This window comes from Macrobrachium rosenbergii, chromosome 18, assembly GCF_040412425.1.
Source record: "Macrobrachium rosenbergii isolate ZJJX-2024 chromosome 18, ASM4041242v1, whole genome shotgun sequence".
NCBI classification, from domain to species: domain Eukaryota; kingdom Metazoa; phylum Arthropoda; class Malacostraca; order Decapoda; family Palaemonidae; genus Macrobrachium; species Macrobrachium rosenbergii.
Window position 1 is genome coordinate 9,936,964 of NC_089758.1, and position 12,032 is coordinate 9,948,995.

The 12,032-nt window shown below is 35.5% G+C and overlaps 1 protein-coding gene and 1 long non-coding RNA gene across 3 annotated transcripts in view; one reads left to right on the plus strand and one right to left on the minus strand.

The window, feature by feature from the left end:
- The window catches only part of LOC136848089 (uncharacterized), a 74,153-nt gene that overhangs the window by 37,555 nt on the left and 24,566 nt on the right, over window positions 1–12,032 (minus strand). The gene's annotated exons all lie outside the window — the stretch shown is intronic.
- LOC136848088 (selenocysteine lyase-like) overlaps window positions 1–12,032 on the plus strand; it is a 34,221-nt gene that overhangs the window by 12,765 nt on the left and 9,424 nt on the right. For both annotated transcript variants that reach the window (XM_067120272.1, XM_067120273.1), the window contains exons 6-7: window positions 3,568–3,795; window positions 10,297–10,452. In XM_067120272.1, coding sequence (XP_066976373.1) covers window positions 3,568–3,795; window positions 10,297–10,452 — 384 coding nt within the window. The remainder of the gene's footprint in view (window positions 1–3,567; window positions 3,796–10,296; window positions 10,453–12,032) is intronic.

A 12,032-nucleotide genomic window follows, 5' to 3' on the forward strand; every position in this document is an offset into this window, starting at 1 on the left:
CTTTTCCCAAGGAGACACAGTATGCTCTTTTACCATAGGTTTCCTAAGCCAAGAACGAGGACCCATCCAAGCCCTGACCTCGTCCCTTCCACCTTAAGAGTTTAATGGAAATCCGGGGCCCGGAGGAAGAGGAAAGGTTTCTTTGCCCCGTCAGATCACTAAGATATTATTTGTAAAGGACCGAGAAGATCAGAGGGCCATCCAATAACCTCTGGTGTTCTGTCAAGAATCCTTCTTGCCCTCTTTCGAAGAATGCATTGTCATTCTTCCAAAGGGAACTGATTTCTGAGGCGCATTCTCAGATCCAGGAGGATATTTTGCCTTCGCTCAAAGTGAAAGCACATGAAGTCTGAGCAGTCACTACCTCTCGCTTTCAAGCATAATTTGTCCCTTTCGTCCATTCTTCAGTTGACCTTTAGGAGGTGCAAATCGATCTTTGCGTCCCACTACTTAACCCTTAAACGCTGAGCCTCTATTTACAAAAACGTCTCCCGTATGCCGGCGGCGTTCGGTGAGTTAGCGCCGAAGCGGAAAAAATTTTTTTTTTTTTTTAAATCACAGCACGCTTAGTTTTTAAGATTAAGAGTTCATTTTTGGCTCATTTTTTTTGTCATTGCCTGAAGTTTAGTATGCGACCATCAGAAATTGAAAAAAATATCATTATCATATATAAATATTGAAATATATGGCAGCGCAAAAAAAAAATTTTTCATATATAATTTTAAACACATCGCGCTGTGAGCAAAACGGTTAAAGCTAACGGGTTATTTTGTTTTACTTTGTATTGTACACTAAATTGCGATGATTTTGGTATATAACAAATTGTAAAACGATCAAAGCAACACAGAGAAAATATTATCACAAAATGATGCATGAATTCGTAACGCGCGGACGTAAAAAAAAATTTTTTTCAAAAATTCACCATAAATCAAAATATTGTGCTAGAGACTTCCTGTTTGTTGACAAATGAAGCTAATTGATTGAATATTACTAGACTGTAAGTGTTTTAGCTTACAATTGCAGTTTTCGACCATTTCAGTCAAGTTAAAGTTGACCGAAAGTCTAATTTTTTCTATTTATCGTGATTTATATGAAAATATTTCAAAACTGATAAAAGCTACAACCATGAGCTATCTTCTGTTGTATTCTACATGAAATTGCGCACATTTTCATATATAAAAGTTTGTGTAACGACTAATGTAAAACGATGCAAACATTACAACAACGTGACGAAAGAATTTCTGAGATGTTCGGCCGAGTTACCGCGCGCAGACGTAAGGATTTATTTATTTATTTATTTATTTATTTATTTATTTATTTATTTTTTTTTTTTTTTTTTTTTTTTCAGAAATTCACCATAAATCAAAATATTGTGCTAGAGACTTCCAGTTTGTTGCAAAATGAAAGTACATGATTGAATATTACTAGAATGTAAGAGTTTTAGCTTATAATTGCGTTTTTTTACCATTTCGGTCGAGTTAAAGTTGACCGAAGGTTGAAATTTTGGCAGTTATCGTGATTTATATGAAAATATTTCAAAACTGATAAAAGCTACAACCATGAGTTATTTTCTGTTGTATTCTACATGAAATTGCACACATTTCCATATATAAAACTTTATGTAACAACTAATATAAAATGGTGCAAACATTACGACAACGTGATGAAAGAATTTCTGGCGTGGGCGTAAGGAAAAGTTTTTTCAAAAATTCACCATAAATAGAAATATTGTGCTAGAGACTTCCAATTGGTTTCAAAATGAAGGTAAATGATTGAATATTACTAGAATGTAATAGTTTTAGCTTACAATTGCGTTTTTTGACCATTTCGGTCTAGTCAAAGTTGACCGAAGGTTGAAATTTTGGCAGTTATCGTGGTTTATATGAAAATATTTCCAAACCGATAAAAGCTACAACCATGGGTTGTATTTTGCTGTATTTTACATGAAATTGCGCACATTTTCATATATAAAACTTTATGTAACGGCTTAAATAGAACAGTGCAAAAATTACGACAAAATGACGAAAGAATTTCTGAAATTTTTGGCCGAGTTACTGCGTGGGCGTAAGAAAAAAGTTTTTTTCAAAAATTCACCATAAATCGAAATATTGTGCTAGAGACTGCCAATTTGTTGCAAAATGAAGGTACATGATTGAATATTACTAGAATGTAAGAGTTTTAGCTTACAATTGCGTTTTTCGACCATTTCGGTCGAGTCAAAGTTGACCGAAGGTTGAAATTTTTTGTAGTCGACGTACGGTACGTCCACTTGGCACCCAACAGACAATTTTAGTCGACGTATGATACGTCCAGTAGGCGTTTAAGGGTTAAAGGAAGTTGAAACAGTGTTCGAGAATTGTAGTACCCTGGGGCCATTATCACTGGCTGGCATGGTATTGGGGGGAAGAAGCACAGGAAGCTATAATAGTTTCTGACACTTACAAATATGGTTTTAAACTTGAAGGTAGTTGCTTATTATATAAGCGATAGGTAAAAATCTTTTGTGCTTAAATGTTTGTGTGAAGAAAAGATGATTGCTAGGCATTGTTTCTGTAAATATTAGATGCTGAAACTAATACCAAAAACTGGTAAAGCATTTTCTTCCTGAGATGGAACTTATATTCTATTGTATTTTTTATTGGAGCATAAGTAGTTTTGTATATTATCTATGTAATGGAAAATATAGCATTCCGAATTACTAATAATACATTTCATTGCTTAACTCTTTTATTTGTTAAGTCCAGCTTTGCTATAAGAGACCAGTGAAGCTTGCCTTTAAATCTTAAATGGGATTTATTATTCGTCACCAAAACTAGGTGCTCGTAGCCCCTAGGTTGAGTGCATATACTTGACCTTCTCATTGTAAGATGCACTGTGAATTTCCTTGTGTATGTTTATTGTTTTGTAAGTACAGGCAGTCCCCGGTTATTGGCGGGCTAGGTTATCTGCGATTTTCACTTATCATGATGCCGTCGGAACGGAACCCCCGCCAATAACCGGGGACTGCCTGTATTTCTTAATTGCCGACAATTAATGGTATGCAATTTATCAAATCACAACCCCACCTTGATCATTTCTGTTGGTAATTTTGTTTAAATTGTCACAATACAGCCTTGCTGTTTTTTATGCATCATTTTACCTCTTGATATGTTGGGCTTGGAAGCAAACCTTTCATCCTCTCAAAGGACATTTAACATCACGTGAGAGCAACGTCCCTAATTTTTAATTGGAAATGTTTAGTTTTATAATTCATCTGTTTGGCGAGGGTTTTATTTTTACTGATAAGCTTCTGAACTATTTCCAGTTTTGTGTTCCTTGATTATTGTATATTGTGGTAGGCCCTTTTTCCTTCCATGTCTTCTTTACTTTTCTTAAAGCATGCACTAGAGAAGGCATTAGACGGTCCATGTCATAGGCCTCTGCATCAGAAAATCATTTTATATCATTTGTAATGAGAAGGTTAGTTTGTTAGGAAACATCAGAGCTTTATAAGATGGTTGTTCATTGGCAGTTGTTTTGTAGTTGAATGTTTTATCAAGTTATCAGACATTTTATGAATCATTTCAGTACTATGGACCCCGGATTGGTGCTCTGTACATTCGAGGGTTGGGGCACAAAACTCCTGTTTATCCTCTGTTTTATGGAGGAGGTCAAGAAAGGGGCTATCGACCTGGAACAGAAAATACTCCCATGATTGCTGGTTTAGGTCGGGCCTCTTTGTTAGTCCACAACAACGTTCAAGATTATTATGCGTCAATGAAAAAAACCAGGAATTACATGGAAAGGCAGCTAAAGGTATGAAATATTTACCCATAAAAATTGCAAAGTCTGGTATAATATAAGGTAACTTTATGGTAAATGTATTTATTGTCAGTACTCTGTAGTATTTGTTTAAGGTTATGATTGCTTAGACATCCATTATTACCTAAACTTGAGACACATGACCACATTGTCCAGCTTAATGAAAATGATAAAATAATGGACTGAAGCTTACATACATGTGAATTTATGAACTTATTTACATGTGAATTATCATTAGAAGGTTGAGCCCTGTAATTATACTCACGCTGTACTGTTTGGCACAGTAAAGTGTTAGCTAACAATAATTGTGATCATTGAGAAAGGAATACGAAACTGTTATTAAAATTAAAACAGGAGATTAGTTCATCCTAATGATAAAATTACTAGTAACTTATGTGAATGCAAGTATATGATATTGAAACTTGAGCTTATGTTTTCTGACTACAGAATATTTTGTCAAATCTATTTTTTAATCATTTAGCCGCTGTTCATCCTCAAAGTAGTTACCCTCATGGTTCCCCAGTGCTCCATAAAGTAGACTAACCAATCACGAAGAATTCTCTTATAGTTGGTCTCGGCCAGAATAGTGCTTGTTGGCACAGTGATAGAATGTAAAGGACTCAGAACAAAAGGGCTCTATCTCCTGTCCATAGCAACTACCTCGGTTTTCCCCTTCCTCCTACTAGCACAGATATGACAACAGCGCATGTCAGCTATCTTCTTCATTGCATATTCATATAGTCTCTCTCTCTCTCAGGTAGATGATAAAAAAATTTAGTATTTGGAAACAAGTGTAATCTCTCTGAAATAGATGAAAAACTGTTATATGGCAACACGCACTTGTGGTATCGTGTGGTGAAGTCAAGTGGAACTTCATTTTGCTTTGTGCTCTCTAGCCAGTATGGAGCACATTGTAGGCTCTGAGGCTGTTGCTATGGAGGGTTGGACAAAGGTCACCCTGTATGTATAGTTGATCGGGTTGTGGCACTGGCAAAGGGTGGTATCACAGTGGAATAATTTCCACTCTGATTGTAACAATCCCCTTTGTCTTTGTAGTCATCCTGTGAACTGCAATTACTTGATGCTGAGCTAGTCTTGCTGTCCTGTGTAATTTCTGAGCTCTGTTGGCTAAAATCATAACTACCCTAATGCTGTCATTTTACATTTTCCTTCGAAATTTTTCAACCATTCCATTACTCCAAAATACCTTAATACTTTTGTCTATCCCTTCCTCTGTGTAAGACAGTGATAAGTGAAAAAAAGATGTAAACAAAAGACCTTTTTCTTTTTTACATAGGCCTAGTCTAAAAACTGATTTTACATAGGCCTAGTCTAAAAACTGAATGCACACACACAGATGCTTATATGTATATGTGTATTTATATGTGTGTGTGTGATTTACAGTAGCGTTGGTTCATGACTTCATAAGTGAAAATAAAATCTAAATGATCTGCATCTCATCACAAAACCACAAATCATAGAAGCATGAAAATGTAAAAACTCTTCTACACAAGTATAAAACCATTAGAAATTTTGTTTTTCTATGCTTCTCTTCTCTCTTCTTGTTGGTCTTCTTTATCTGGAGATAATTCAGTAAAAAGTTCATACTAAATGTGAAGAGGAATGATTATACTAGCCACATAAAGTATGACCCATTTACTTTTTATTTATTTATTAAAGAATGAGAAAAATTAAAAACTAGCAAATTGCTACAAAATCTAAATTATAGGCTGCGTTACAAAAACAAAAGAATACCTGGTAAATGAAGTTAAAAATATAGCACAGTATGTAAAGTGTTTGCTTATTTATCATAAAATGCATATAAAAATACAAGAACTAAAACCAAGTCTTTTTGCAAATCATTTATAGGCTTCATATACAAAAACAAAACATAGGAAAAATTGAAGGAAAAAAATGTTTACAAAAACAGAAAATAAGAATACTGTACCCGGTAAATGAAGGTAAAAATATAGCCTAGTTTGTAAAGTGTGACCAATTTAAATTTATTTATTTATTTATTATAAAATGCATAGAAAAATACAAGAACTAAAACCAAGTTGTTTTGCAAATCACATTGAAATCTAAATCATTTATAGGCTTCATATACAAAAACAAAACATAAGAATAAGAATAATTGAAGGAAAAAATACAGCCACATTATAAAGTAAAAAAATGTTTATTACAATAAGAAGAGGGAGACCAAGAAAGAGATGGAAGGATTGTGTGATGGGAGACCTGCGTGAGAAGGGAATTGATGAGGCAGAAGCGCAGGATAGAAATAGATCGAAACGGCGACCCCATATAAAAATGGGAACAAGCTGGGAAGAAGAAGAATACACAATTTGTGAAAATTATAACCAGAATTACAAAAAAATACACATATGTATATCATAGGCTACAGAGAGCTACATATAGATATGAATATGTAAGTTGCAACTTTATTGTTGATCAGAAACTGAAATGTTCAGCTGAACACAATCCAATCTTTTCTTCCCCACCACCACAATGCAGTTTTACCCACTTCGCTTTACCCTCTCGTGTGCAGACTCGGCACTCTTTTGTGGGCAGTTTTTCCCTCCCTGTTCTTGGGATCGTCATAAGCCAGTGAACAGGTTGACAGGAAGGTCCGGGTTGAGGGTCAGGTCCAGGTTATGCAGCTGCTGTTCTTCGTCTCTTTCTCTTGGGTGCTTTGGGTTCATTTTTTGTTGCATCCAAAAACATGCTTCAAACTGTGGGTGAGTACCCACGATTTCATGAACAGTCATCTTGATGAATGCAGAAAACTGATCTTTTTTCATAGTTGTGCAGATTGTAAAATATTACAAACGAATTTAGCACCATCCTAACCATTAGATGCAAACCGAGTCTTTTCAACCAAGCATAAGATTTTCTGGTGGGATCAGAGGGTTCAAGTATTTGATCAACTAAGTCCACAGATCCCATTTGCTCCTTATACTTCTGAATGGGCGATGGTTTTTGATCGTCTGCCGTCTTCCACCCTTTAGACAATGGTCCCTTTCCATAAAACCTGCATTGTACTCGGTCGTTATAACATGAACAGGACTTTTATCACAATATTTCACAAGAAATTCATTTTTTCTTGCAAATGCTGACTGATTTACTCGGAGTGATTGATCTTTGAGACACTGGAGTACACCTCTGTTTGGCCAAATTGTCCCTGTGTTAAGTGTATTCTTACTGTGCAGGAATTCGGCCAAATGCATGGAAGAATACAGTTATCCAGCACCACATGCCTCCCTTTATCTAGTAAAGACTTGTTAAGGAACACTTGAACTCGCTTAGATTTACTTAGACATGCTAAATCCAGATCTCTACCCATTTCATCTTAAAGTTGTGGAGTATAAAAATAAAAATTCCACATGTAGCCTCTTCCATCTTTAGAACTTGGACATAGGGCAAATAATTTGATCCCAAAACGCTTCATCTTTGTCTGTATATACTGGCGGAAATGAAGTCTGCCTTTATATAAAAGAAGGGGCTCATTAGCAGCAAGATTTTCCCCTGGTGAAAAACAAGTCATGCACTATTCTTGAATCATGTCAAAAAATGTATGCAGTTTTGTCAGTGGCTGGCTTGGTTGAGCATCATCTGGATGGGAAAATTTCAGAAATTGCAAGATTTTGGAAAACCTATTATGGCTCATTACGGTTGTAAACACAGGTGGCCCTTTGCAAAGCAAAGATTTACTCCAGTAATCAGAAATTTTGAGGTAACTTAGTGGTCCCCATCAATAATTGAAGTGCAAAATATATATACATTTCTTCCACAGTCACATCTGTCCATTTTTTGCCCATAAAATTCTTCTTACTTTTCCCAGAATTGTCAAGGAAAAAATATGCCACACTTGTATTAGGCCATTCACATAGTAGAGAAATTAAATCCCTCCCAAGAATAACTGAAGACAGTCAAAGGCATTCGTAGTATGCTGATTGTGGTGATTCAAAATTTCTGGATGCACATCATTAAAATCATTCACGTAAGTGGAGAGATTGCTTGGTCTTGAATCACTAAATGGGTCAGATAACAATCTGAAATTGACATCTCTACGCATAGATGACTCATCTCTCTCGACCAATATCATCTCACTTGTACTAATTCCTATTTCAGTATCACTCTCAGCTTCTAGAACAAAATCACTATCTGATTCATCAAGAGATATATGAGACTCATCTTGGTCAGTAGATCCGTTTAAATCACTGAAGTGCAGCATCAAATCTTCCCTGTCATTGTCGGATGACATTTTGCTTGACTAAATCACAAAGAGCCAGTTGTGCTCTATTCACGTATGTTTGAATAAGCCTGCATCGTTGCCAGTTTAGTGGAGCTTTCCACATAGGCTAAATAGCTTTATGAACTGTTTCCACGAATTTTAGCAAACACTGACCAATTGGCAGCAGTGGACCTAAGGTTTTGGCCGTAAGCACGTTTATGTGCAAAATGGGCACCGTGTTTAGTACCAGCCCCCTGGGGATGTACTTAAAGCATAAAATAATGACAGTAAATACCATAATTCTAGTCACCTTAGAACCACAAAGAAGAATATATAGGTTTGTGTGTTGTTTCCTGTTCTTTATTTCCAAACCCTAAAGGGGATCCAGAATAAAGAAAACAGTTGATAACCTGTGACTGTACCTTGGATCGAAAATCCTGAAACATTGTTTTCATGAGAGTGGTGGTCATGCTGAGATGCTGCTGGGGAAGGAGCAATAATCCCACAGCCAGACCCAGCAATTAGGTAAGTCACTTTTGAACCACAAAAAATAATACATATTTAGTATTGTGTGGTGTTTTTTGTTCATTATTGCCAAACCCTAATGGGTATCTGGAATAAAGAAAATTGTTGATGACCTGTGGGTATACTTCAGACCAAAAATTTATCTGGGTTGTTTGGTTTTATTTATTAGCAGCCAAGCCATTTCATCGCCTGTCAATTTTTTTAAACTCCTGTGAGGACGAACAGCAACTGTGCTATCAAAAAACAGGTTTTGATGTAGGAAAAACCTGTTTTTGGTAGCTACTGTGAGTCCTCAAACCCACCCACTTTCCCTGACAGAAAGGCATGGGACGGGGGTGAACATATATCCTGCACAGACCTGGCGTGTAATGAGGAAGATAGCCAACATGTGCACTGTTGTCACGTCTGTGCAAGCAGGATGAAGGGAAAACTGAGGTAGTCACTGTGGACAGAAGATAGAGCTCTCTTGTCCAGAGTCCTTTATATCACTGTGCCAGCAAGCACTGTTCTGACTGCTGCCAACTTTAAGAGAATTCTTTGAGATTGGTTGGTCTTTGAGGACTCAGAGCGGCTACCAAAAATAGGTTTTTCCTACGTCAAAACCGGTTTTATGTATTTTTTAAATGCTTGCATTTTTAACAATCCTAAGCTGTAGGAGGCTTCACGTAGAAGAATCCTGCCATGACATTATGCACATAGGGTAACATAACAATGAAGCCATAACTTCATGCCCACGTAGGGGAACTGCATTGTGAAGCATGTTTAATATGACTGCCCTAGTTTCAACCAACACCAAATGCAAAGTTCTAGAATAAATAAAGAAATGTTGTCAGGTTCTTTTAGCATTTTCCACCCTTTGAATTTTTTAAGATACTGTAACTTGCTAGCTAAAATAAAATGTATCCAAGACCAAATACTTCAGGCCATTGGTAGGAGAGTTGAGAAATTTTATTCTATGGACTGGTTAAATGTTATAATAAAAGGACAGTGGTAGGATGTTAAAAGTTTAAGAAATAATTTTTTATTTTTACTTTATATTTGTATTTCATAAAGAATACAGGAGGTAATTTGACCTTGCATGACAAGTTAAGCTTGTGCTAAACAGTTTAATATTGTAACAGACTTTTTAGTTTCAGAATGAATGAAGTGGTGTGTAATTTATGCTATTTTTGTAATCACTCCGGTGTTTTGCTGATACTGTGCTGCATCACTTAATATAGTATTGTGATTTCAGGTGATTTTCATACTTTGCTTTATCGGCTATAGACTGCAGTAGTAATCCTGTAGTTTATATGTTTGGATATATCAAGCAATAGATAATATCTGATGAAGGTCATTTTGTTCTCTGTCCTTTCTTTAATTTTCCAAAACATGATTTGAAGTATCTGTTCATTTAATATCAAGGTATGTTACTCTCATGTAATTCCTTTGTACTAATTTTGGAAGCAAATTTTTCGGCTCTTATTATTTATATTCGAGTTCATAAAAGGTATGTACATTAACCAGACAAATTATTAATATTCTTATTCTAAAAGTGATGTTACAGCAGCTCATAGCCATGTCCTTAAAAGTATTCCCATACAGCAATATAGATGTCCATCCCCTAAAATATACAAGATTATTGTAAATTTCTGGTTAAACTACTAACATTTTTTCTTTTACACAAATAGCAGATTTTTTCATCTCATGTAGTAAGTATTTACTGAACCTCAAATCTGTTTTAATTACTTCTTGAACAGAAAGTCTTTGGCAATCAGGTGAAGATCAACTGTGTTGATCCTTGCATCCCAACAGACCCTGAAGCATGCTCAGTACCGCCAAGAGGTCCAAAACAGCAACACTTTATTTTTCCCCGTCTCCCTAACACGTCGTCTGTCTCATTTTACTACAGACAGGTAAGACCACTCATTATTAGATTTCATATTTGTGTATGTATTTGTATAAAACAAAATATTTCTTTACATGGCAATGAATATTTGGAAGAAGCAAGACATGCCAAATACTAAAATATGAATTTTAGATCAGAGAAATGGTGATTTTGTTCCCCCCAAATATCAGTCTATTAATCTGTCAGACAACAAACTGTCATCTACATCATTTGCTTATGCTGTTATATTGCACTTTGTATTCATAATGGTACCAGCATTGTCTTTCCTCATATGCATAAAAATCATTCCCGTGAGTTTTGGCCGTCTTTCAGGTCTCTCACTTAACTCTGTACTAAATGACTACAGTATTTATTTTATATAAATAAATATGTTTTACATTATAGTACAATGTCCATGGATGAATAAGAATGCTGATAAAGCATCCAAAGCCACAATTATAATGACAGTATCAAATATACCTGCATCTGTCAGTGATTTGTTACTGCCCAAAATCATCTTCTGTAATAAGAAGCTGGTATTGTGGAAAAATAATCTAACCATAAATTAAAGCATAGGATGAGTTGCCATGGTGCGATGTTCTTCCAGAACAGAACACAACATTTAAGTAATTTTTCCAAAGTAATTTCATCCAGTCATTAAATTTTCAAGTCAAGTAAATTGATTAAAAAATATATATATTCAATAAGAACAAACCCGTCATTTTAGCCATGTGAGAGTTTTAGCTCAGTGGTCTGGAAGTGATTAGACATGATTAAAATAAGCTGCTTGTATTTTGAATAGGCTAGACATAGATTATAGTTTAGATGGCTCTTCATAAACACAGACCAAATTACTGGGCTTACTATCTTCTCAGCCTCTTGTGTTTTGAAATTGGATAAAGAATTTTTTCACTTGCATTGCTGGGCTAACCACACCTTTTTGGATATTGTGAAATTAGAGGGTTGTATTTAAAGGATGTAAAAATACTGTTAACACTATTATTGGTTGTGACTTTGCTGTTCAAGTGTACCATAACCCTTTACTAGTTATACTCATAGTACGTTCGTTTGTTACTGGATAATTTGTTAATCCTGGTTACCTTCTGAAGCTGTCATTTTCAACTCTTAGTCAAAAGACATTCTTATAGATTGAGTTTACTTATGCCTGTGCACTAAGTAAACTACACTCCCAGCATAACTAAGCCTGTATCTTTTGTCCCTGTGAACCATAGGCATTTGGTGATCTCATTAATGGGGACTGACAGCAATATAAATTGAATAATAGTGAGCTTCTAGGTAACCCTGGAGCTAGGTATGATAAATGTTAATTCCTACTGTTGCATTGAGCATCTTGGGTATTGGCTCTTATTACAGATTTTGACATATCAGCTGCCTCATCAATCACAGATCTTGACTATTCTCTTGGTTAGTTGTTGTTCCAGTCATTATACATATGAAGATTCCCACCTATATGTGCTGTTGAAGCACATGTCAAATAAAGAGCTTTTATATGCGAGGCAGCGACTATGAATTTCTTTTTATTGAAGTCAGTATTAAGGGGTTCTGGTAGTGTAAACAAATCATCAATCTATTGAATTTTTACCTCAG